Raw genomic sequence first — 26,926 nt, forward strand, 5'->3', positions numbered from 1 at the left:
CAAGCATGCAAGTTTAAATATAACTTCTACAATTCATAAAAAAATAATAAATATGACGGTGATCAGTATACGTATACTATTCAGATTTTAATTTGTTATTTTTGTTATGGATAACTTGCATGTTTGTATAGTGATATATTTTATATTAATCTATCTTCATAATTTCTTTTAAATTTTTTGATGACTAATTGAACATCCCCTCGAGGGGGGTTTAGAATAATTTCCCCACATGGTAAAGGACCCATCCTCATCTAGTGCTATTTGGTAAATGAAAATTATATACCTTTCTCTAAACTTCTCGTTGCTGGCCTGGGGTGATGCTTGTCTCGATCGAGCGCCGGCAAGTATTATTAGATGCCCCGAAAATCCCACTGCCACACCACTCGTTGCACAGCAACACACTATAAAGCGATCCCGTTAGCATCGTGCATCATGGCAGGCACCCATTGATCTACCACTGCTGGTGATCAGTAGGTCGTCTGCCATTCTTGGTCTTCTTGTAGCTAGCTTGCCGCCGGCCCGGATCGAGATGAGGATTTCTATGGCTCTCGCGTCGACTGGGCTGCTGCTGCTGCTGTCTGTAGCGGCGGCCGACATGTCGATCGTCTCGTACGTGGGCAGGAGCGAGGAGGAGACGCCGGACCATCAGCGCAGCAGCAACAACTTCTCCAACGCAGTGGCCGGCGAGGGGGACAGCCTCCGCTTCGTCGGCGTGTGCTACGGCACGCTGGGCAGCGACCTCCCGCCCCGGAGCGAGGTGGTGCAGATGTACAAGTCCCTGGGCATCAACGGGATGCGCATCTACAGCCCCGACAGGGAGGCGCTCGACGCCCTGCGCAACTCCGGCGTCGGCGTCATCCTCGACGTCGGCGGCATCGACGCGGTGTCCTGGCTCGGCGACAGCTTCGCCAACGCGGCCGCCTGGGTCCAGGACAACGTCAGGTCCTACTACCCGGCCGTCAACATCAAGTACATCGCCGTCGGCAACGAGGTGCTGGGCGACGGCGCCACGCAGAGGATCCTCCCGGCCATGCAGAACGTCAACGCCGCCCTGGCCGCGGCCGGCCTTGCCGCCGGCATTAAGGCGTCCACCTCGGTGAGGTACGACGTCTTCGCCAGCACCTCCCCGCCTTCCGCCGGCGTGTTCGCGTACCCCTACATGACGGCCATAGCCCAGTACCTCGCGAGCACCGGCGCGCCGCTGCTGGCCAACGTCTACCCCTACTTCGCGTACAGGGACCATCCGGAATACATCAGCCTCGACTTCGCCACCTTCCAGCCCACGGCCACGCCGGTGGTCGACCGCAACAACGGCCTGGTCTACCACAACCTCTTCGACGCCATGGTGGACGCCATCCACGCTGCGCTGGAGAAGGCCGGCGCGGGGAGCGTGAGGGTGGTGGTGTCGGAGAGCGGGTGGCCCTCGGCGGGAGGGTTCGCGGCGACCATGGACAACGCCCGGAGGTACAACCAGGGGCTGGTCGACCATGTGGCTCAGGGGACGGGCACGCCCAGGAGACCGGGGCAGCTGGAGGCTTACGTGTTCGCCATGTTCAACGAGAACCAGAAGACGGGGGATGCCATCGAGAGAAACTTTGGGCTCTTCTACCCTAACAAATCGCCGGTGTATCCGATCACCTTTCCGAATCTGCACCTGGAAATATAAGCATGGAGCTTCATCAAGCTAGCAATGCTTCGGTTAGTAGCTTTGTGATGATTACTAATGTTGCTGTGTTTTGTTCAAGCTACCAATGCTTCAGTTAGTAACATTTCTGGTTCAACTCGTGAGAGCATGTGACATGCATGAATAAAAGAACCTTCGAGGTTTCTTATTGGTTGATAGCAACAGGACTCTGCATTCTGCAAGGATGCATGCATCTCTGATCTCTCTGTGTCTGTGATGTTAGGATAAGTTTGGTTCGTGACTAGTTGGGATATGTTGGTTTTATCCATGTTTTACAGGATGGGTTGGTTTCATTTTTTTATTTAGTTGGAGGGATTGGTTGGACACTACTTTTGTTTGATGAAATGTGGAATGAACTCATCATCTGTTTGGTTCGAGAGATGAACTTGGGATGGTTGGACGTGATTACCCCTCCGTAATGAGTCGTTGAGGTTTCTTATTGGTTGACAGCAACAAGACTCTGCATTCTGCAAGGATGCATGATATCTCTGAGTCTGTGATCATATAGTGGTAAAACAATGTGTGTTGTATTTACAGTAGACAAGAGAAAATTCAATGATACTCTCTCGGTTTTTTATTTAAATTCGTTAACTGTTCGAACCATTTGTATTATTTAAAATTTTAAGCAAAAATACAAATTTTAAATAATACTTAAAAATTATCTTGGATGATTAAACAAATTAAAATGTAGTTAATGATTACGTAATTTTTGAAAATAAAATTAATGGTCAAGCATAGATTTGAAAGTCAACAATGTTAAATAAACAAAATTAGAGGTAGTAATATTTTTTCCGCTTTGCCTAAAATTTTTTTTCCGGACACCACAACACACTCGAATCTTTGCATACAACTCTACGCACGAGAGAACGAGCACTACATCGTCATATTTTAATCTTTACTTAAAAAAATGTCGGTGTGTTGAACTAGGCCAAATTAATTTAATTATAAAAATTAAAATAAATTTTGAAAATAAATTGTGCTTGAGTCGGAAATAGTAAATTACAGCGAACATACAGTTGATGACAAATGCCTGTGCGTCACTGGGTCAAATCATTTTAATAGTCCAAATTAAATAAATTTTGAAAATAAGTTTGAAAATAAATTGTGCTCAAGTTAGAAATAGTAAATTATGGTCAACATACAATTGATAAAAAATGCCCGTGCATGCACTGTGTCAAGTTAATTTAAATTTTGCAAATTTAAATTAATTTTGAAGATAAGTTTTGGAAACAAATTATTTGTTGAGTCAGAAATAGTAAAGTACGGTAAACATAAAATTGTGTAATTGTATCGTACTTACTTTATTTACACTTTACTGATGGTAGATTTGTATTGGATATAAATAACAAAAAGAAATAAATTAAAACTATACTAAAAGACAAAAAAAATTAAAATATAACTTCTCTAGGATTTGAACCTATAGCACATATAGGTGTGTGACCGGTGCCTTAGCCATTTGATTACGAAGTTTTTTACTAAGATCGAGTGTAAATGTTAAAATTTTGGACGGACGATTACTTAGGAAATAAGAAAAAAAAACACAAAATATGCTTCCAGCGAGCATAGAACCTTTCACTTATAAAGCGAGCACACTACCCACTCAAGATAGATCAGTCAGAAAGACGGAAGGCCCGCGCAGTGCATGCAACGTGGACGATGCGGCCCAACTGGCCTACTCAGGCAAGGCAGATGGACGACGATCGACCGAAACACTGTCCTTTTTGCAATAGCACAGACATATATATATATATATATATATATATATATATATATATAAATTAAAATAAATTTGAAAATAAATTGCGTGTTGAATTAGAAATAGTAAATTATGATTAATATACAATTGATTTGGAAAGCGCATGTTACGTTGGGATAATTATAATTGAAAATAGTAAATTGTGCTCAATATTATAAACAAGTTAAATAAGTTAGGTGGTCTTTCGATAACGAAGAAAGACAAAGGCACACTAAAACTTGTTATGTCATTTTCAATCAAATTCTCTAAAAACTACTCCCTACAAATATTTTAATAATTTTTAATTTTTTTCTAGTTCTCCGAGAATTACAACTTGCAATATTCAATTCTAAATTAAATTAAATAAGGCATGCGGTCTTTCCAAAACGAAGTGAGCTACCCCTTGAAAGTGCAGTGATGTATGCAGCCGAGGCATCCTAACAAACCAATAATTCGAACCAAATCAAATAAGAAGGTAGGTGGTTTCTTTAATATGTAATGATTCTTTTTACCCGAGGCTAAGCACGGGCATCGTTGCTAATAATGTATATGTATATACTAGGTAGAAGCCTGTGTGTTGGTACGGAAATATGAAAAGATAATTCTCATAAGTAGTATTTATTTTTTATTGCTATACGGTGAACAAAGTTTCTTTTTCAAATGATAAGAGCAATAAACACACTGGTATTTTTAAGGTTGTTATGCATATTTAAGTTAAAAGATTTGATATTTTACTTTAATAAATATTAATAAAGAACTTGTGATTGGACAAGATGTGTTTGTAGATGGTAATTAGGGACCGATTCTCAGAAGTGCAATGAACTGCATCAGTATAATGCAAATTTTGACATATTGACTAAATCGATCAAGAAAAGAAAATAAAACAGAAGAGGGAAATAAGGGTGGGGGTGGGCTGCTACTTCCCCTAACACTATCGCTAATTCATTTTTCTGTCTTCCTCACTTCTCTGTACGACGGAAGCTGCAGTGCAGCCCCTTGCCGCGTTCGGAGAAGAGGAGTATAAGTTAACTTACCTAACACGAAAAACGTAAAACGTAGTAATAAATTAGTACATGATTAATTAATTATTAATTATTAAAATATATATATATAATAGATTAATATGATTTTTTAAAATAACTTTCCTATATAATTTTTTTTATAAAAAATACACTGTTTAACAGTTTGATAAATGTGCGCGTGAAAAAACCAGAGGGCTAAGTTATGCCGAAAACCTGGGAGCTCCACAAAGTCGACGGCTCCTTCAGTGGCTGATCAGGGTCCGTGAGGTCTCCAGCAAAGAGCTCTTTGGTGGCGTGGCTTTTGTATTTCCTTGGGGGATTATTTTGAAAATTGGATCTTGGGTGTGGGTGGGCACCTGAACATGTGTGATGGTTTCCTAGATTTTTTTTTTTTTTTGATCAGGAGACCTGAATTCCTCAAGAGATTCCTTTATTTTTTCTAGGTGAAACAACTCGATCGGACTCTTATCTACTTTCGCGTGCCACTACCTGGGACTAAAAATTTGAATAGGAACAGGAACAGGAACAGAAAGTAGAAATAGATAGATTGGGCTGCAGTGGGCCAAATTTGTAGGCATCATTGGGCTACGGGGTGATACGATAGAAACAGAACCTATATACAAATCGAGTACGGCGACCTAAGGGTGTGAACGAGGTACATACGACGGCGAAGGATGTGAACGATCGTACCAAGACAGAAATTTATATATTTTTCAAGAAGTAAAGATATGCATGTACTGTGGAAAATTAGTATGCAGCACATCTGGCTTCGTTTCGTTACATATTCTATCAAAGACACGCGGAATATATCTTTCAGCGAGAGCGATATTATTATACAGTAGTAATGCTTTCTATCAAAAATACCAGATTGGTCATTTTACATACAGCTAGGTGGACTGCTTAATTGACATACATCCTTAAGTTTCCGCTTTTACTTATGCTTATAAATCAAATTTAAATTTTTAACCTTTAATTTAGAGTTAATTTTAGGGGGTTTTATGGTAGAAGACAGCCCTAGCTTCTAGATCCGTCAAAACATGTATATTAAATTTTTATTCATAAATTATTATTTTATTTATAAATATATCATTCGGTTCTACGTAAAAGCGGAAATCACCCGTATAAATTGGCACTTAACGCAGAACAAAAACGACGAGCACCTTAAACCCAATACGGATGGGAACTTAATCGCACGGTATAAATTTGGACACGAAAACCATTATATCTAGAGTGAAGTGATTATTAAGCATACAAAAAGAAATCCTAACAGACACGTGGATTATATAATGTATATGAGATTAAATTATCCGTAATTAAACACCTCTATAATGGCTAATCGAAGGCCCAGGCGTTCTCCTGCCGGATCGCCGCCTCCTCCTCCGGCGTAAGGTCGTTCGCGATATTGAACGTCTCCCTAATCTGCTCCACCGTCATGCCTTTCATCATGTCCGCCACCTTCTGGCAGGCCGTGTCCAGGAGACCCTGGATGTCCATGAAGTTGGCCGCCATGATGAGCTCGAACAGCGGCACGAGGTCCACGTTCACCAGGTCGGCGTCGAACTTCTTCAGCTCCTCCCGCTCCGGCTCCGAGCTGACGCCGGCGCCGGCGTGCTTGTTGCAGTACTCCACGATCTTGGCGAGCATGTCGCCGGTGACGTTGGGGAGAGGGACCCCGCCCTCCGCACAGCCGTCCTCGATCATGTGGGACACCAGCCTCGACATGCTCGCCGCCACCTCCGCCACCTCGAAGCGGCGGCCGTCGGAGCTGACGAGGAGGATCGTCGTGCTGCCGCTCGAGGTGGTCTCCTCCGCCGGTGTACCCATGGATATGAACTTTTCGATCGGCGGGTCGGTCGAACCGTCGATTCGTTCGCAAATAATATGGTTTTGCTCGGTGGATTGGACAGATTTTGGCGCTTGCAAAATCAGTCTGCACGTCGTGGAATATATATTTTTTTTACGGATTTGCGTTTTGTTTTATAAGCCGAAAGAAATCGAGGCACTGGTGTTGTATTCGGGCTCGCCAAGCGACCGGGGCCGAACCCGTTTCCGTTTTGTTAGATCCGAATTAACCCAAGCGTGGTGGATGTGTTCACCTGTCTACGTACAGATAGAAATTAATTATTGTAGCTGCTGGTGGTAATCGAATAGATGAGTTTGTTCGGAATCGGAATGATCCCTCCCCGGACAGATCATACAATGTTCTGTCCGCTCTGGCTCTGTGTCCGTTGTTATGTGGTTGACCGTGTACGTGCCTACAAAGTATCCATAGGGCATGTTTATTTCCAACCGTATCAAACTCTGACGTTGCAAAATTTTATAGCAAGCTAACAATCTAAATATATCCCAACCCCTCCTCCCGAACACATTCTTAGATTGTTGTGCTCTTAATTACCTACATTTAATCCACGAATCGAATAGTTTTACTCCTTCGACACCCTTTAGGCCCTGTTTGTTTTAGTTAGAGATTATTATAATCTAAATTATTAAGTCGGATAACTATAAATTGGATTATTATAAGCTAAAGTAGAAATAAATGATAAATGTGAGTTATTATTTTTAAGTATCCAATGGCGGTGGGTCTAAAGCCATCCAATAATCTAAATAAACACCTTTGGATGAGCTTACCAGCTGATTACATTAATCTATGCTCTAGATTATAATAATATATTACAATACTCCATCTTTATTTTAGCTTATTTCTAAGAGGTCAGATTATAATAATCCTAATCTGAATCAAACATGGTCTTAGATAATAACTCATTTACAAATACTAATTTCCTATAAACTAATGACACTTTACTTTTTTTTCCGTTTCCCACACCACTAATTGTTTATGCGATGGTTTAATTTAGTTTGGGATAGATACGAGCAGAGATGTCTATAGTTACAAAAAAGTTCAAATTACTAACATACGAGAACAATCCGATTTGAAAAAATAATATTAGTAAAGTTGTCATTACTAATACTTCAACGTATATATTCATACTTCTAATCAATTGTAAGATATGATTAGAAAAAAGGCAGTAATAAAGCACGTACATTAGACGGAATGTCGATGCGCACAATAATTGACAATTTACGGATGGATGAGTGCGGATCTAACCTAACTGCACCAATGTGAATTAATTGGTCATTTTGTATGCATGGCTATGTGACCACTCACTCAACGAGATCGATGTATAGAGCACGAGGACCATGCGTGTATGCCGAGCCGGCCGGATCTGATGCTATCTTTGCTTTAGATTTAAATCGTAAAAGTCGCATATATTGATATACATATATATGTATACAAATTAAATGACATGCCGGCTCGTACCATACGACTGAGCTGCAAAGTGCAGTGACAGAGCTAGGATGAGTTTGGTTGGTGGTCAAATTAGGATGTGATACGGTCATCCATATTTTTAGAGATACATGGATCCAGATTTACATTGGTCGGATGGGATGGTCTAATGTTTTGTTTGGTTAGATAGACGAGGATGGATGGAATGGAGATATTTAATTACTAATAAATAATAGAGTGAAGTGCACCAGCGGTCCCTAAACTTGTGTGCATGTGTCATCTAGGTCCATAAACTCTCAAAATGTATTTTTGGTCCCCGAACTTGTCCGGGGGTGTCATATAGGTCCAAACGGGCTCTAACCCGCTCCATCCGCTGACGTGCCATGTCACGGTGGCGCCTACGAGAAGGGAGAGAAAAGAGTAAGGAGGAGAGAGATACTGACATATGGGACCCACATGGCCCCACCAACACGTAGGCGCCACCGTGGCATGTTACGTCAGCAGATAGAGCAGCCCGGAGCCCGATTGAACCTATATGACACCCCGGATAAGTTCGAGTACCCGAAAATACATTTTGAGAGTTCAGGGACCTAGATGACACATGCACACAAGTTTAAGGACCGTTGGTGCACTTCACTCTAAATAATAATATTAATAAATCAACATATATTTTATCATAATTATTACAAATTAAAATGAAATATATCTGTCATCAATAATTAATACTAATTTAAACTTGGTAATTACTATTAATGACAAAACACGCTAATTATCACTAAACAATCACTAACCATCATTGTTAATGAAGGTGGATGAGCTTATCCAGCAAATTGGGCTAGATACATCCATCCAACTTCTTTATATAATATTCTCTTTATGGGTCGCCCTATTCAGCTCCACTCATAAACCAAACGCAACAAAAAAAAATTGGGCGGCCATCTCCTAGCCAAGCCACCGGCCAGGCACCAGCTATAAAGCAAAAAAGCATACGTAATACACATCTCCACTCTCAATAGAAAAATTGTATGCATGCACTCCCATCATCCTGTTAAATGTTTTGCAAATTCTTCCGAAGCATCGATAGATCACCCGTCACTTTGTACACGACAAATAATAAATGGAAAAGCTAGCTAGCAACGCCATGTGCACTACCTAGCAGTACATATATATAATGCTGGTCTTATGAAATTGCTAATTTATGTTGTGCATGGGTATCTCGCAAAAGCAAGCAAGTTCTTCTTAGCTTGGCAAAGAATGGCCGGCAGCTCAGGGAGCTTCTTCCGTGTAGGAACCTAGCAAAAGCAAGCAGTTCTACGAAGGAACAAATCCATGCAGTTCTGAGTAGCTCGAGCATACTACCATTTTAATTTCCGTGGTGCTTGCTGAAGGCTGAGAGGACCACGAGAGGGTTTGGGTCCTTTACATTAGCAACTGCAGCACACAGACACATAGCCCACCGCTAGGAAAGGGCTTTTTTACTCTCCTTAAGAAATACTGTGATATCTCGAGATATATTTTGTATCTCAAGATATTAAATTTTTACATTAAAAATATAGTAACTTAAAATAATTTTTTAAGAAGGAAAAAGTATGAATTATCTCCAGAATTATTCCGGTCGGCCAAATTACCCCTTAAACCAAAAAAACCAGGCATCGTTCACCCTGCACTTTTAACACCGAGCAAATTACCCCCTCGACCTAATTCAAAATAGTTTTGTTCTACGTGACGTACACATGGCAATCCAGTCAGCATTTTTTTTTAACGGTGGGGCCGAACTGTCATAGCCTGCCACACTCTCCCTCTCCCCCTTTCTTTCGGCTGGAGAGCAGGCAGGGGTAGGGGCGGTGGACGGCGATGGCACGGCAGTACAGCGGCGACCAACGGAGGCGGCGGCAACAGCGGCGCATCGGCGGGACAGGCGAGCGAGCCGTGGAGGCGCTGCCCGTCGGACGAGCTGGTGTTCAAGGACGAGTCGGAGAGGGGGAGCAACGCGCTGCTGCCGAGGGCGTGGTCGCCCGGGTGGCAGAACGCCGACAAGGCGCTCGGGGCGTTCCTCAACGGCCCCCGCTCATGGACTACGCGGCGAACCGGAAGAAGGCCGACAGCGCCAGCATGTCGCTGTTGTCACCGTACCTGCACTTCGGCGAGCTGAGCGTCCGCAAGGTGTTCCACCAGGTGTGGATGAAGCGGCTAGTGTGGAGCAACGAGGGCAACCACGCCGGCGACGAGAGCTACGCACTCTTCCCCCGCGCGGCGCCGGCCGTCCGCACGACGCCCTCCGCGCGGCGCCACCCCCGATCCGTCTGCACATCGCCCCAGCACGGCGCCGCTCGTTCGCACGCCACCCTAGCCTGCCACTCCCACGCGGTGCCGGCCGTCCGCATGCCCTCGCACTCCCGCCCGCCGCCCGCATGCCGCCTCCGCGCGGCGCCGCCCCCGAACCGTCGGCCCGCCGCCTCAACGCGGCGCCGGCCATCCGCACGCCTTCCTCGCACGGCGCCGCCCCCGAGCCGTCCGCACGCCGCCCCAGCGCGGCGCCGCCCTCGCTCCATCCGCACACCGCCCCCGCGCCCGTCTTCCGTGCACACACCGCCGTCGCGCTGTCGTCGCGCTGTCGCCGTCCACCTCCCTCGCCCCTACCTGTCCCCAGCCAAAAGAAAGGGAGAGAGAGATTGTGACAGGCTATGACAGGTGGGCCCCACCGTTAACAAAGAAAATGCTGACTAGATTGCCACGTGTACGCCACGTAGGACAAAATCGCTTTGGATTCGGTCGAGGGGGGTAATTTGCCCGGTGTTAAAAGTTCAAGGTAAACGATGTCGAGTTTTCGGGTTTTCGGGGGTAATTCAGCCGACCACGATACTTTAGGGGGTAATTCATACTTTTTTTCTTTCAATAATGATAAAATGAATTGCTAGAAAAATATTACCGCATACATATAAGCATATAGGTGCCAATTTAAAAGTAAGTAAATGTAGGCGATATTTACATGGGTGAACATTTATGTCATTTATAGAACCAACCGCAGAAAAAAATAAGATCATGCTTAAAGAATCAGCTCGAATCAAACCAGGGACAGATCCAGCGTATGGACTGTGGAGAATCAGCCTGGGGGCATGCTAGATCCCATAGAAAATGAGAGAGAGGGTACGGAAAGAAGAGGGGGAGGAATAAGAAGAGAGGGGACTGAATAAAGAATATGGTAACCAGCCCCCTCTCCTCCTTTAGATTCTGAATCCGCCCCGGAATCAAGCAAATTCTTCGAGCGGCCTCCTCCCGAACCCCGTATCCATAGCGCAGCAAGGAACATCCATGCCGCAGATTAGGAGCACAAGAGGAATGCTAGCTATAGTGCTATACCATGCATGCACTAGACAATCAGAGATATACATGAATTACTTCGTTTCAAATTTCGAAATGAAAATAGTAGTTTAGATATTTTTCTAGATTACATTAACCGATGTTTTTTCAATGTAAATTAGATGATATAATTTTATCATTATTGTACTTTGAACGCACCGCGAGTCTCTTATCGAACGAATACATAACCCTGGACAAATCGGCTCTTGCACACCGGATGACTTTTGTAAACGTCGGTCTAAATAGAAAGTTTTAGAAAGAAAAGATGGTTCATTAACAGTAAAAACTCAGATTACTGCAAATTTGGAAACTTTGGCTCGACTTAAAAAAGAGAATATTTTAGCCCAAAGAACGTTCAACATATGGGGAGCGAAATGTGAAACTCTAGAAATGTATGTCCATATGGCATATTAAACCATAAAATTACAAGCGTGTTGGTAATGGGGACGTCTCTTCTGGGAGGACTAGAATGATAGAATATGTGTCTTCGCCAGGGAGAATTGGACATGACCACCGTTGCCCGCTGTACCGAGCCGCACATCCCGTCGGTCGTTCTTCATGAGAATCATGAGAATCAGGTGGTGTTTAGATTGAGAAAATTTTTGGGAGAAGTGTCACGTCAAATGTTTGACTGAATATCGGAATGGGTTTTCGGACACGAATGAAAAAACGAATTTCACGGCTAGCCTAGAAACCGCGAGACGAATCTTTTTAGCCTAATTAATCCGTCATTAGCACATATTGGTTACTGTAGCACTTATGGCTAATCATGGACTAATTAGGCTCAAAAGATTCATCTCAAGATTTCTTTCGTAACTGTGCGATTAGTGTTTTGGTTTATCTATATTTAATGCTTTATTTAGGTGTCCAAAAATTCGATACGATGTTTTTAAAAAAAAATTTAGGAACTAAACAATGCCTCAGATTCCATGTTATCAGGTCGGTCAGGTGGATGCATGCTGCGCTGACAATATTGTTGAAATTTTGCGACTTCAATTCCCCTCCCCACCGACCACGGTATGACAAATTGATACTCGGTTCAATCAAAAATATTTATTGTTTATGAGACAATTGAGTGAAACTTCTAAAATTTTGGCTTCAATTATTTCTTAAAAGATTAGTTTAAATATAACACAAATGATATATATATATATATATATATAGATTGTCCTTGAGATGTAGTATTATAATATCAAATTTATTATGTTTTATTAATGTATTTTAACATAAAGTTTCTCGTAGGAATTTTAGAAGGTTAACTAACCTTAAGTGACAAATGGGGTGATTCCTTAGGTTTTTCATATGGTATATTTGTAAAAGAAACATAATTTACAAATAAAACTTTTATATACGTATCTTTAGCAATCTAAAAACCAATGCTAAAAAATAAATTTTGGTGAAAAAAGCCTCTAAAATCAACCTTAAAGTTATGGTTGATAATTTAAATTTTGGTATTATCAAAACCAAACGTTAAAAAGGATAGGGTGAAATATTTTGGACCGGAAGGAGTGCCAGGTAATTAATTCCGTGTAGCATGATCTCTCCTAATTTCGTCGAAGACCAGAGCAGAAGAGCGGTCAAAAAAAGCACGCTCTGCTCTGGTGGCTCGTTGATCCTCACCACTTGGCCCTCCAAAATCGACACGAAAAGTACACGTATGCTGCTCCACAAATCAGCCTCTCAGCTCTCAGGGCACGCCAATAATCAGACCGGCCGGTTTAGGAACCAGATCCGAAGAACCCTGTCTCAACACAAAAAGGAAAGAAACACAAAGTGAAATAGCCAACGGAATTCTCCGGTCAGGTGAGAGAGACGGATGTCAAAATGGCACGTTTCTTTTCTTCCACGCGCCGTGCATGCACGACCACGACCGCCACTTGCACTGCACCACCGATAGCTACCAGTCTATATAAAGGCCTCGTATCCTCACTGCAACACACGAGTCGCTGTAAGCTAGCGCATGCAACACACGATCCAACTTAACGCCAACGAGTAAGTGCAGTGCGTCCTCATCGATGGATTCGGTCATGGCGTCCGATCAGCTGTCCTCCACGCCGGCGTCACCGAGCGACTGCTACACCGTCGGCTACGCGCTGCTGCCCGACAAGGTGAGCAGCGTCGTCCAGCCGTCGCTCGTCGCGGTGGCCGCGGCCCGCGGGGTGCGCCTCGTCGCGGTCGACGTGTCGCGGCCGCTGGCCGAGCAGGGCCCGTTCGACCTCCTCGTACACAAGATGTACGGGCAGGGGTGGCGCGCCCAGCTGGAGGGCTTCGCCGCGCGGCACCCGTCCGTGCCCGTCGTCGACGACCCCGCCGCCATCGACCGCCTCCTCGACCGCGCCACCATGCTCGACGTCGTCTCCGGCCGCCGCGTCGCCGCCGCCGCCGCCACCGGCGGGAAGGCGGCTGCCGCCGTGTCCGTCGCCGTGCCCAGCCAGGTGGTGGTCCACGACGCCGCCGACCTCGCCAACCTCCGCCTCCGCTTCCCGCTCGTCGCCAAGCCGCTGGCCGTCGACGGCAGCGCCGCGTCGCACGACATGCGCCTCGTCTACCGCCGCGACGGCCTGCGCAGCGGCGGCCGCCTCCTCCGCTTCCCGCTCGTCCTCCAGGAGTTCGTCAACCACGGCGGGGTGCTCTTCAAGGTCTACGTGGTGGGCGACCGCGCCACGTGCGTGCGCCGCAGCAGCCTCCCCGACGTGCCCGGCCACCTTCTCCTCGACCTCCGCGGCGGCGAACCCTCCGTCCCGTTCGCCAACATCTCCAACCAGCCGCTCCCTCCACCCGACGGCGACGGCGACGCCGACATGCCGGCCGCCGGCTTCGTCGACGACGTGGCCCGCGGGCTCCGGCGCGGGCTGGGCCTGCACCTGTTCAACTTCGACATGATCAGGGAGAGGAGCGACGACGAGCACGGCGACCGGTACTTCATCATCGACATCAACTACTTCCCTGGGTACGCCAAGATGCCCGGCTACGAGAAGGCGCTCACGGACTTCTTCCTTGACATGGTTCGCGGTTCAAGACCTGCTGCTCATGAGCAGCTCGGGCTGGGCTCGGGCCTCGACATGGAGGCCCGTAGGCTCGAGCACGGGCTGGGCATCGGTTTGAGAGAACTGGAGACTAGCCGAGCTCAAGCCTAGCGAGCACATTGAGGATGGGCTAGATGTTGGCCCGGCCCGGCCCGACCCGGTCCGGCTCTGGGTTTATTCATGTGTCAATTTGTACTTGTTGTTTACACTAATCAGTGAAACCGAGCGAATTTAGTGTGTTTAGTGGATTCCAAACGTGTAGGCATTCTTAGTACATTTTAAGTTTACTTCAATCAGTGATGATTATGCCTACCAATCACGGAGGGAGCCCAAATCGTTGCATGGCACTAGGGCTTATCGGCGATAATCACGCAAAACCATGTCAGTTTGAATCCATAATCTGACGATTTTGGAAGGAAAAAAAATGCGATTTGATGTGATAATCGCACAATTTCATACTGGATGAATTTCATGGTCAATAGCATGATAATCACACGATATGATAACTAAACCACGTGGACGCCACATGCTTTCTAATTATTTTTTCAATTTAATTATTCTTTTGATTGATCTAGGTTCTTTTTAAAAAGAATTCTTTACTCGTAGGTTCAGAATTAGGATTTTTTTTATTTTTTCTACTAAAATTTTAACTTCACACAATATTTACGGATCCCTACCGTTAAATAATAAACTGTCCCCCTCGCAATATGCGCGGTTTCGCAAACCCGCTACCAAGTGACGCCGGTTGGTGGCAACATTCAACCTTTGATTCTTAACATTGTTTGACAAATTTAACAATATTGTATTTATATTGCAGATGTCAGAATCGAGTCATTAACGCGTGCAACAAACTTTAACTTACAAAATTCTGCAAAAGCTTCCATGGAGAAATCCTTTTACTTTAATGTAAAGAGGGATCCAACTGAAAAGCACTCTTTCCTTTCTTTTATGTATCTTGTCATCCTTCTTGCATTCTTTTATGTACTAGCGTTTCAGTACTGTAAAGTGGGTTATACCAATGTTCTTATCGATATACATGCGCAGAATTCTAAATTTAGTACCATTTTTTACATAGTCTTCTAAAAAAAGTAGTACATTTTTTTACATTAACTTGCTACTCTTCTTCTTGATGGGTTCGCCTAAATGTGCTTCAGGGAGAGCTTTATATCTTTGGAGTAATTAACCAATACCACTTAGGCCGTGCTTCGGATTAGTACTACTAACCTAGATTCCTCTCTTTTTCCGTGTACACACATCTCAAATTGATAAATGGTATGTTTTTTACGAAAATTTTTTATAGGAAAGTTACTTTAAAAAATCATATTAATCTATTTTACAATTTTTATAACTAATAATTAATTAATCATGTACTAATACATCGCTACGTTTTCACGCCGGTTATCTAACCCTATATGCCAAACGCGGCCTTAAATTTATCATTAACTTGTGATACCCATTGCTCTTGCTCCCCAGATGTTGTCTCCCCGTTCTGCGATTTTGGATTCATCCTGATATATCAACCATTTTTAGGCAATGTTTTTTTTCTCTTGTATTTCTTCCCCCGGAACAATGGCTAACTGACTACTGTGAATTCAGAATTCATTCTAAGTATATTTTCTAACATAACTTTTGAAATATTACTAATTCTCCTACTATCACTAGCACACATCCGACCATTGTTGATGGCCCACCTATAACGGTGTACAACGACCCATCGTGGAACTTGTCGCCTATGACAGGTGGCAACCTGGTCCACAACAGATTGAGCCAAAAGGTATCGCCAATCACAGGTATATCTCATTCGTGACGAGTCGTATACCCCCAACCATCACTGATGATTGGTGACGGTTTGGAGAGCTAGGCCTATCATAGATAACCTCATATTCATGACGAGCCAATCGTTCCCACCCACCTGCGACAAGTGGTTTCCTCTAAACCGTCAAAGTATTGTCAATCCTATATATACTGAGCTCACTCACTGATTTTTCTATCCCATCCAGTGCAATGTTCACCATTGAGGTGGGAGAGTAGGGCTGTAGGGGGCAAACTTTTGCTCTAAATTCATGTCAAAAAAGCAAAGCCTGTTGAGGACACACTAGCTTGTACATATTTTCTATCCGATATGTGTATTAGTCTAATTGGCCTTTGTCTAATATTACAAATGGATAGAAAATGGATGTACTTTATTGGAGGATGACAACTTTAGAAGGGGCAAAGAATTTGGGTATGCCCATGCATGGACTTAAAAATGAGAATATGTTTTTTTGACTTAATATGTAGATGCTTCATGAGTAGTTGCACTTGCTAAACCAAACATGGTGAGGAAAAAACCGTGACGACCACATCAATGGAAGTGCTAGATGAGCAGCATGATGACAATGAGGACATGTTCGTCCCTTCTCTGTTGGGTGGGGAAATGTTTGGCATCGCCAATCATGCCATTAGTCATATGTTGCGCGATGATGAAGCTCTAGTGTATAATGAAAGGGACTACGAAGTTCATGCGCTTGGTAGCGGATTCTGAGACTCCTATTTTTTCCTTGGGTGCAAGTCGAAATACATGAAGTTATCAAATACACTTAAACATAGGAATCTTAAGACAAGTAATGGGTGGTAGGATAATAGTTTCACAGAGCCAAATGATTTGCTGAAAGACTTTGCCAAGGATGACATATGAAGAAAAAAAAGTGTTATGTTCTTTGGGGTTGGTGATCATAAGGGTTCATGCATTTTCAAATGTGGCATTTTGTACTATTCGAAGTACGTGGACCTTGATTCAGGCCCTACATGCCAAGCTTCCTAGCATAAGAGAAAGAACAATTTTGTTGACTGTAAAAAAATCGAAGAAGGGTAGCCCTGCGAAGGTTGTTTTGTTCCTAGTTGTTGCAGACCGTTTCAAATGAATATTTATGAATGAACTGGAGGTTGAGTTGTTTCGTTGGCATGACACGAGTCGAAAAAAAGGATGTGCTTATTCACCCAATATTCAGTGGAATGGATGTACATCAACAAAATATACTCAAAATTCACTGAAGTCTCGATAGACAAATGAGTTGCTTTGAGCACAGATGGAATACATCCTTTTGGAGATACGAGTAGTTTTTATAGCAAGTCAGCGATCCTACTTGTGAACTACATTCTACCACCTTGGTTATGCTTCAAGAGAAAGTATATCAAGTTGTGCTTGGTTGTGCAAGAATCGAGATAACATGGAAGTGACATTGTCATATTCCTACAACGTTGTACAGAGATCTTATGATGTTGTTTGAAAGAAAAAAGTCTAGAGACATGGGAGGCATCTGGACAGGAGAGCTTTAACCTTCGTCTGTTATTGTTATGTACGATTAATGACTATCCTGCACTCAGCAACCTATTGGGGCAAACTGTAAAAGAAAAGAAGGCATTCTTGAACTGTACGGAAGAAACACACCACGGGGCTGAACAACTCCCACAAGATGGTTTGTATGGGTGATATGAGATTCCCTAACAATGGATACCCACACAAAATAAATATAACCAAGTTTATAAAAGTTTATAATACTATTTTCAGCATAAAATAAATATACAAGATATATTCAATGATGAATTTGTTTAAAGCAATTTAGTTTTGTAGATTCTAGTACATTTATTAGAAAAAATTGATCAAATATGAAAATGTTTGGATTTGCGACAAATTCAAAATAACTTGTAATATAAAGCGGGTACGGAATACTGGCATGAACGTAAACGGATCATAGCACTTTCTGACAGGAGACATATGAATGAATATTTCAATGGAGGTGGACATCAAGCTAGAGGTGCATGATTAAGTTGTTTGCGCCCTTATCGTTTTGCTTCTTCTCAGTCTTTAAGTCAATTTTAATTTATACCGACAAATTTCGAGTTAAATTTAGGGTTTGTCTTGTACTTTATTTTTTCAGCCTTTACTTTTAGATTACTAAGAACACTTATAAATATTTTGTTAACAAAGTATTTTTCATTTGTAAATACATCCACATCATTCAAAAAGCCAAACATGTCATCTTTGGACAATAGAACTATACAATTCTGAACCTCTTTACATATTCCTGTCATTTAGAGGAGAAATAAGAAGCAGGCCAACAAGAAATGAGATTGCATTGCAAAATACCATTAAAAGTTAAGACCTTATTATCACAGATCTTTCACAATAAAATGCAGTAAGCTACTAGCTTTCTAGCAACACCAGATTTAAAGATTTTTACTCCTCCAATTTTCTTTCAGTACAGAACAGAGCACTATCTTACACTTTCTTAACACCAAAAAAATATTCAACTTTCCAAACACATTTCAAAGAGAACTAAAAAAAAAGTATGTTGTGCGAAATCTCCTAATTCACACGATCCAATTTTCTTTAAAAAAAATCGAAATTAACGCTGCAGCCATGGTGAGAGAGCTGTTCAGGCAGAGATGGGGTGGAAGGCGATGACAGAGTGGTTGGCGATGTGCAGGCTGAACTGCCCTCCTTTCTCGCTCACGTCCAGCTTCTCCGCGCCCGGCGGCGGCACCATCTCGAAGCTCCTCACCAGCTTCCCGACGATGAGCGAGAGGATGGGCAGCGCCAGGATGATCCCGGGGCAGCTACGGCGGCCCACGCCGAAGGGCAGGAACCGGAAGTCCACCTTGCCGCCGACGGTGGCGTCCACGCTGCTCTCCTTCTCCAAGAACCGCTCCGGCCGGAACTCCTCGGGCGTCTCCCACAGCTCCGGGTTGTTGGCCAGCCACCACGCGTTCACCACCACCTTGGACCCCTTGGGGATGGTGTACCCGCCCAGCTTGGCCTCCTCCAGGTTCATGTGGGGCACCAGCAGCGGGATCGGGGAGTGCAGCCGCAGCGTCTCCTTGATCACCGCCTGCAGGTACGCCAGCTTGTGGATGTTCGACTCGGTGATGGGCTCCTCGTCGCTGAGCACCTCCTTGATCTCCGCGCGGACCTTGCGCTGCACCGCCGGGTGGTTCACGACCTCCGCCAGCGCCCACTCGATGGACCAGAGCGTCGTCTCGATGGCGGCCACGTTGATGTTCTCCACGATGTAGATCACGTTCTCCGCCGTGAGCTCGCCGTTCTTCTCGGCCTCCAGAATGTGGTCGATCGCGCACCGGAGCTTGTTCCTGTCTCCCGGCGTGTCCATCACCTTCCTGCATTTCATATCAACATCTCCGTTAATTACACATGAACAACTCTGTCGTTCGTTAAAGATCTCTTTTCAACTATGAATGAGGAATGCAGCAAGCCAACAAGTGTATATAAGATGTGTACCTTCTCTTCTCGACGTAGTTGTTGTTGAAGAAGGCGAGCCTCCTGCTCTGGAGATCGCGACACTTGTTGAGGTAGCCACGCAGGAATGGGCGGAGGATGGGGATGAAGTCGCCATAGTTGTACTCGAAGCTCTGCGCGAGGCGGCTGCGCTCGGAGTTGAACCTGGTGGCCTCGATGAACATGGGGTCGTCCACCGACTCGAACCGCGCGTCGAACATCATCCGGTACATGATGTTGTACAGCATGAGCTGCAGGCGGCGGCGCACCACGAAGCCCGGGCCCTGCGCCACGGCGTCGCCGCGCACGTCGTCCACGACGGCGTCCATCTCGGCTTCCCACATGGCCTTGTACTGCTGCACGACGCGCGCCGTGAAGAACGGCAGCGTCATGACGCGGCGCATGCGGCGCCAGTGGTCGCCGTACTCGGTGAACACCATGTCGGCGCCGTTGGCGGTGAAGATGTCGAAGACGACGTTGCGCGGGCGGGAGCCGAACTCCACCCCCTGCGTGTGCAGCACCTCCGTCGCCAGCTTCGGGTCCGACACCACCACCAGGTTGCGCACGCCGAGGCGCAGCCTGAACACCGGACCGTACCGCGCCGACATCGCCGCGAGGAACCGGTGGTTCAGGTCATTCCCGACCTGCAGCCAGTTGCCGAACACCGGCACGGCCGCGGGCCCCGGCGGCATCTTCCCGCCACCGCCGCCGCTCTTCGCTGCCACCGCGATGCCGACGAACACGGCCACCGGCAGCAGCAAGGTGACTGCAGGATGCTGCGCCTGCAGGAACGACTTGACGAACAAATGCACGGCGAACGACGCCCCGGTAGCAACGGCCACCCTCACCGCGGAGACCGCCATGCTTGTAATGCTCGTGCACTCTGCTTTGGTGTGGCTGATGTCTTGGTGGAGTTTGGAAGTCGGTCGGTTGCTTGGGTTCGGTGTGCGCGGTCGATATATATAGCCGTGTGCCGTTCGTTGGGTTGGGTTGGTTGGGGGTGTGGGAATTGGGAAACGGCAAGGCAGCTGCACGAGTGGAGGCGACAAAAATTGGATGGTTTTTGGGGGAAATCCGTGTGCCGGCGGCGGGGGCACGGGAATCTGGGTAGGCGACGCTGCGGGGTGGGGGCAGCGCGGGAGGCTCGAGCTGAGCTACGTACCACCGTGAGGCTGACCTGGCCTTTGCTGGCCGTTGGTGGATCACACAGGCCATGTCATGTCATGCCAGCGATCGACGTCTCCACGATACGTAACCATGATAATGCTCAGGGTTAATGTTATCTTGAAGGTCTCCCCGACGGAGCACAATTTTCACGTGATCATGGTTATTTTCCGTGGTTTTCAATGGACTTTTGCAATGATTATCACGATAATTACGCAGGACCGTCTTAGGCCATGAGCCGCGACCATGAGCCGTCTGAGCGACCACTCAACGCCCTAGTGTCTCTAAAATCTGTCATCAGGGGTTAGTTAGTCTTATTTCTCGTTTTTATTTATGTTTATAAGCCAAAATTTAAAATTTTAAACTTAATAACATATAAAAGTTTGTGGTTTTTAACTATACTTTATTTTTCAATCTTGTTTTTAAATTATCAAAAACACATATATAAACTTTTATTTATAAATTATTTTTAATTTGTAAGTATGCAGTTTGTCTTTTAAGGGTATAGCCAAATGATAAGATCATAGATTTTTAAGATTCCGTCCATGTCAATCGGTAACAATTAAAACGTCACATCTTACCTATATCATAGATAAGATCATAGATTGCTTCGATGTATGTTGTGTCATCGCGTTGCTATGTATCTTACTATATTTGTATTTTAGGGTCTTTATTTGCATATTGCTCATGGGCCTCTAATTTTTACAAACGGTCATGTAATTACGGTTTTCCCAGTAGCAGTACCACCCGCTTTGCATACCCTCATAATGCCATATATCGTCCTAGATCCTCATTGTCGAGCTGCAGAGAAAACTGTATGAACTCACAATGCCATACATTCCAGAACCATGATCTACCGCGCCTTAAAAAGAGAACCTTTCGGATTGGCATTGGTTGCTGCGATATTACCATGACGACGTGTGAATCTTGCTTTCACTTTTGTGGTTGTACTGTTTGAGGGCACTAGTTAGATATTCTATTCACTTATAGTTTTATATTATATTATAATACGTATATATTTTATATATGTATTTAGAATCGTTAACCGCCATATAAATCTAGAGAGAGCCAAACATCTTATAATATTTAAAATTACTTTAGTTTTCATGCATTCAACACATACCAATATTAGAAGAAGAAAAAACGAAACAATCTCTACTTTGTCTTGTCCTAATCTATATGTTTCTACTTTTATAATCTTCGATAAAAAATAAATGCATTTAGTTATAAATAAAAATGATCTAATTTTATATCGGGGACCAGGCTAACTGGTAAAATACGTGCGCTTCCTTCAATTCAGGTTCTACTACATCGTATTTCCACATAAGAATCACGCATGCACTACCCCACGGTTGGTGAAATCAAAAGTTACGGGCGCTAATTAAGTAAGAGCAGCTACAGTACCAGGCTATAAATCATCTTTTAAGCATATTTTAAAGAGATAAAAGAGTGGAGAGAGAAAATAGCTGGGCTACTAATTTGTAGTCAGTTACACACGGGCTTTAAGATAAAATATATGTACGACATGTGAGACCATATATTAATGTTTTGTAGGTAACTATGGTATAAATTGACTATTAGATTGATTATAGATGAATTGGAGCTAGTCTAAAGCGACTAGCGAGGAATACGAGGGGGCGCTGCCGCAGTTGTTGGCCACTGAGCCAGAGCAAAACAGCTCAAAAGATGTCGGCATATTCAAATGTCAAGGGTGGATCTAAAATCTAGTCGTCTGCTTGGCTGAGGTTCAGGTTATATATAATCCAAAGTTTATTTTGAGTTTCTGATTTTATTTTATAGTTAATTTTACCCTATTTTCACTTTTATCATTCATATTGACTCGTTTTAGTAATAACTAAAAGCTAGTGTAAAAATCTATATAGCATTATTCTTAAGAACCAAACTTTAAAGTTTTTAATCTCTTGCGATATGATGCAAAATTGAAACAATCTACTTTCTCGGGCCACAAGAATAGTATTGGCATTTTACGGTCTTCTTGGAATTAAGAACCATAATGTAACTGATCTAATGAGTATTATAATTGATATGTAAAAATCTATATAGCATATAGTTTCATCAATTATTCCTGAATATTAAGAAGATATTAATACTTGTTGTTTAAAATGTAAACATCGTAAAATGTTTTCGTGAGCTACCGTAGAACTATACAATGCCTAACTCTAGCTAGTTTCCAGGAAAAAACAAACAAACAATCTATGCCAACCCGTCGTTACTACTGGGGTGTTTCTTTCTAGGAAAAAGAATAAAGTTTAGTCCCTAGTCACATTGTATATTGAATATTTATTATAAATATATTATAAATAGTAAACGTAGACTATTAATAAAACTCATCTATAATCTTGACTAATTCGCAAGACGAATCTAATGAGCCTAATTAATCCATGATTAGCCTACGTGATGCTACAGTAAATATTTGCTAATTATAGATTAATTAGGCTTAAAAAACATCTCGCATATTAGCTCTCATTTATAAAATTAGTTTTTTTATTAGTCTATGTTTAATACTTCAAATTAGTGTTCAAACATCCGATGTGACATGGGGCTAAAAAGTTTAGCCCTATCTAAACAACCTCTAAGGCCGTGTTCGGCCGGGGAGTAGTTATGTAGCACGGAAAACATAGTAACAGGTTAGTACATGATTAATCAATTATTAGTTATGAAAATTGTAAAATAGATTAATATGATTTTTAAAACAACTTTACTATAGAAAATTTTCGTAAAAAATACACCGTTTAGCTATTTGGGATACGTGCGCGTGAAAAACAAGGAAATCAGGGTTAATAAGTCCAGTCTCAATGCATAGTTTCATGGCATAGTTATCAAGATTGTAACTAGGTAACCGAGCTAGATGAGTTTCATGGGGATGAAATTTCTCTCTCATCTCATGAAACTCTCTTATTTGATGGCACGGCCAAGTTAGCAATTTTACTAATATGACACTGTGCATGACACTTTTATAAACATACATTGAGACTGGCCTAAAAAATAGGAACAAATGAGGCCTAAGTCAGTTCAACTTAGGCCTAGTCTGATCGGCCCAACCCGACCAAGCACTAGGCTGGGCGTAAGTCTAGATATCGAAGCTCGAAAACCCACAATTTATAAAAAAGGCTTTGTTTTTCTCTTAATGGTCGGTCTTAGGACAGGCTTGGGTCTCAGTTTTTTTACCAGGGCATTTCCAAGCCTAGCTCAAAACCCAACCCACCCGATGATTTGAAAATGCCGAATTACTACTTAATAACCAGTTTCTTTTGAAGCCAAAATAAGTCTTACCAAAATTTGGTCTAGAGTTTAAATAAGACTCTATCAAACTTTGATTTGGCTTATTTTGGCCTTAAATCAAATATAATTTGACCTTACCTACTAATGGTAATGGCAAATTTTAGTGTATATAGGCATATTTCAGTAAGACCAATTTTGATCTCAAACCAAACCAACCCTAATTTTTTTCTTGCTTTTGAAGGGATATTTGGCAAGTGTGAAACAAAAACTCCTTCGGTTATATGCAAGTGAGAAATCGACGTTGACTACCATGGAGAGGACTGGAATTTCTGGCGGCGTCAACAAACTGGCCGGCTTTCCCAAAAGCAGAAAGTCACCTACAAGGCTACAGTTGAACATTTGAATTCGCCGAAAACATTTTCAACGGAAACACTGAACCTTTCCTTGCCCCGCTTACCCCATGTCACACCCGGAGTTTTGTCCTAAGCCTAAAATCGTAAAAAGAAATCCGTAAATAACAATCGGCTTAATTAACTCAGAAAGAATCTCTCTAAAAGGAATTAATTTAGTTAAATCGAGGCTCGCAAATCGACTGACTGGATTTAAATTCAAATTGCAGAAGTATAAAATTTGGCCAAACAAATTAAGTTAAAACTCGGTAAAAGTGGGGTTTTCCTTTTTCCCTCATTTTTCCTCTCTTTTTCCCTTCCTTCTCAAATTGGGCCGAAGTCCAATTTTCCTCCCTCCTTTTCTTTTTCCTTTTTTTCCTTTCTCTCTTTTCCTTCCCGGGCCGGCCCAGCCGAGCCGGCCCACTCCCCATCGGCCGGCCCAGCCGACCGGCCGCTTCCCCCGCCCCACGCGCGCCCCCGCCTGGGCCGCTGCTCCGGCCCAGCTCGCCGCGCCGCACCGCGCCGAGTCCGACTCCGCGCCGTCGCCGCCGCAACCGCCGCCGCCGAGACCGCGTCGCGCCAGACTCGGTCTCCAACCTCCGCCCGCCCTAGCCGGCGCCGCCACCCTATAAATCCCGAGCCGCCGCGCGCCGTCACCGACTTTCCGCCTCCGCCCGAGTCGCCGCCGCGCTGTCATCGTTCGCCGCCGCCGGTTGATTCCGCCGCCAGCCGCCGGTCGTCGTCGTCCAGCTGCGTCACCGCCTCCGCCTCGCTGTTGCCGACTTGCTGCCGCCCTTGTCGCCGCTAGGGAGCCTCCCCAGCGCCGCGCATCCCTTCGCCGCCCGGTCGCCGCCGCGTCCGGCCTCCTCGCCGTCGCCAACCGATCTCCGCCACCACCGTCGATCTTTCGCTCCTACCCGCGTCACCACCTTCGCCTCGATCTCGCCGACTCATCCGCCCGGTCGCCGCCGCCGGTGAGAGCCTCCATCCTCCTCCCCTCTCTCTCTTCCTTCCCGGCCGACCGCCGCCGAGCCGCACGCCGTCGCCGAACAGGTGCGGAGCTCCACCTCGCCGTCGCCTGCTGCAGTCGTTGTCGCCCTCACGAGGCCGTCGTCTAGCCACCGCCACCTGCACCCGTCCGTGCCTGCGCTCGCCGCTCGCCGGTCATCGCCGCGCCAGCCGTCGCCGCTGCTTTGCCGGGTTGCGCCGCATGTGCCGCCGCCTCGGTCACGCGTCACGCGCCGTCGCTGGACGCCAGTCATCGCCGTCGCCGTCGCGCCGTCGTAGCCGTCGCCGTGCGCCGCCGCCGCCGCGCCGCCCGCAGCTCCCGTCACCGGCCGCGCTCGCTGCTCCCCTCTCGCTGACCGACGGGGCCCACCCGTCAGTCACCCCGCGCCCCTCCTCCGTCTCTCCTCCCGTGGGACCCGCGTGTCAGTCTCTCCCTCCCCCTCTCTCTCACCGACAGGTGGTCCCCACCTATCAGCCGTCAGCCTCCTCTCTCCTCGCTGACGTCAGCAGCCCCATTAATTGCGCAATAATTGATTTAGGACTTTTCTGTTTAGCTTAAAAACCCAGAAAACTTCTAAAATTCATAAGTAATTCATCTAGTCTCCGTTTAGGTCCATTCAAATTTCATTAAATTCATAAAATTGTCAAGAATCCATTAAAAATAGTTTCTTTTGCTGTTTCAGTAGAGTTTGTGCCTGTTTTATTTATTTTTGTGCTTTGTCGCTTAGATTCGGACCCCGCCGAAGAGCCGGTTTACTTCGAGATCGTCGCCGAAGTTCCCCAAGGGCCAGAGCAAGGCAAGTGACACTCATCTTTGATCATATTGAACCCATTATTGCAAATTCCCCGCTTTATTAATTCAAATATGCATTGTTTTAACTAAAGTATTTACTGTATGTTATTCTCCGGGTAAACCTTATTATTATGCCGTTGTTTATCCAACTTTATTCACTGCTGGACCAGGGGTAAATTGATTAGAGTTAGGCCTAGGTTAATGCTTAGCCATGCTTAGAACAAATAGCTCATGGGATCACATATAATCATGCTTAGTTCTGAATAGCTGAGATATTGATTCATTACCCGGTTCGGATTACTGTCAACTAAAATATTGATAATGGTGGGCTGTGGATGCATGGTTTTGAGAGTCGCACCCATGGTAATTAAGGACCGGTTCACGGGAAACCCTGAAAGTAATTAAGTGCTAACCATATGCCGAAATGGGTAAGGTGGGATTTGAAGCATGACTTCGAACTATTTGACGTACCGAGGCAAGGGTAGGCGTGATGGAGTATGGACGGGCAATCGTGGTGTAACGAAAGCCTCTGCTGCTTCCGGATCTGCCAAGGCACAAGAGGGGACTGCCCGACTTGGTGTAAAGGAGGGGGTGAAACCTGAATTGTGGTACGATTAAATAGGGAGGATTGTGTAACGGGTCCTATCACGGTCTCCTTTCCGACATACCATGGTGGTATGTCGGCGCACGTTCAAATGTAGTAGAGTCGTGTCTTGTGGGTACAGTAGTACACCTCTGATCAGAGTATAAACTATTCGAATAGCCGTGCCCACGGTTACGGGCGAGCTCCCAGCTTCACTGTGATTAGTGAACCTTTAATAACTTGAATAATTGGTTTGTCACTCGGGACTACTACGACGTGGTGTAACGTTGAGTAGTGGTTGGGTCTGTTGCAACGTGGTGTAACGTTGGATAGTGTTGTGGTATTTTACAACTGTTAT

The 26,926-nt window shown here is 44.8% G+C and overlaps 4 protein-coding genes across 4 annotated transcripts; 2 read left to right on the forward strand and 2 right to left on the reverse strand.

Moving 5' to 3' along the window:
* Positions 1–529: 529 nt before the first annotated feature.
* LOC102705411 (glucan endo-1,3-beta-glucosidase GII-like) lies at positions 530–1,666 on the forward strand. Its single transcript, XM_006648560.2, has one exon. It carries the CDS (start codon positions 530–532, stop codon positions 1,664–1,666), a length of 1,137 nt encoding a protein of 378 aa, XP_006648623.2.
* Positions 1,667–5,583: 3,917 nt separating this feature from the next.
* LOC102705697 (SKP1-like protein 5) lies at positions 5,584–6,370 on the reverse strand. Its single transcript, XM_006648561.2, has one exon. It carries the CDS (start codon positions 6,263–6,265, stop codon positions 5,774–5,776), a length of 492 nt encoding a protein of 163 aa, XP_006648624.1. The 5' UTR covers positions 6,266–6,370; the 3' UTR covers positions 5,584–5,773.
* A 6,744-nt stretch (positions 6,371–13,114) lies between these two features.
* LOC102705982 (inositol-tetrakisphosphate 1-kinase 4-like) lies at positions 13,115–14,224 on the forward strand. Its single transcript, XM_040520602.1, has one exon. It carries the CDS (start codon positions 13,115–13,117, stop codon positions 14,222–14,224), a length of 1,110 nt encoding a protein of 369 aa, XP_040376536.1.
* Positions 14,225–18,531: 4,307 nt separating this feature from the next.
* On the reverse strand, positions 18,532–20,264 carry LOC102720675 (cytochrome P450 CYP73A100-like). Its single transcript, XM_006647243.2, has 2 exons — positions 19,392–20,264; positions 18,532–19,270 (listed from the first exon to the last, which is right to left on the reverse strand). Exons 1-2 carry the CDS (start codon positions 20,249–20,251, stop codon positions 18,532–18,534), a joined length of 1,599 nt encoding a protein of 532 aa, XP_006647306.1. The 5' UTR covers positions 20,252–20,264.
* Positions 20,265–26,926: the final 6,662 nt, after the last annotated feature.

The sequence above is a fragment of the Oryza brachyantha genome, chromosome 2 (genome assembly GCF_000231095.2).
Source record: "Oryza brachyantha chromosome 2, ObraRS2, whole genome shotgun sequence".
Lineage (NCBI taxonomy): Eukaryota > Viridiplantae > Streptophyta > Magnoliopsida > Poales > Poaceae > Oryza > Oryza brachyantha.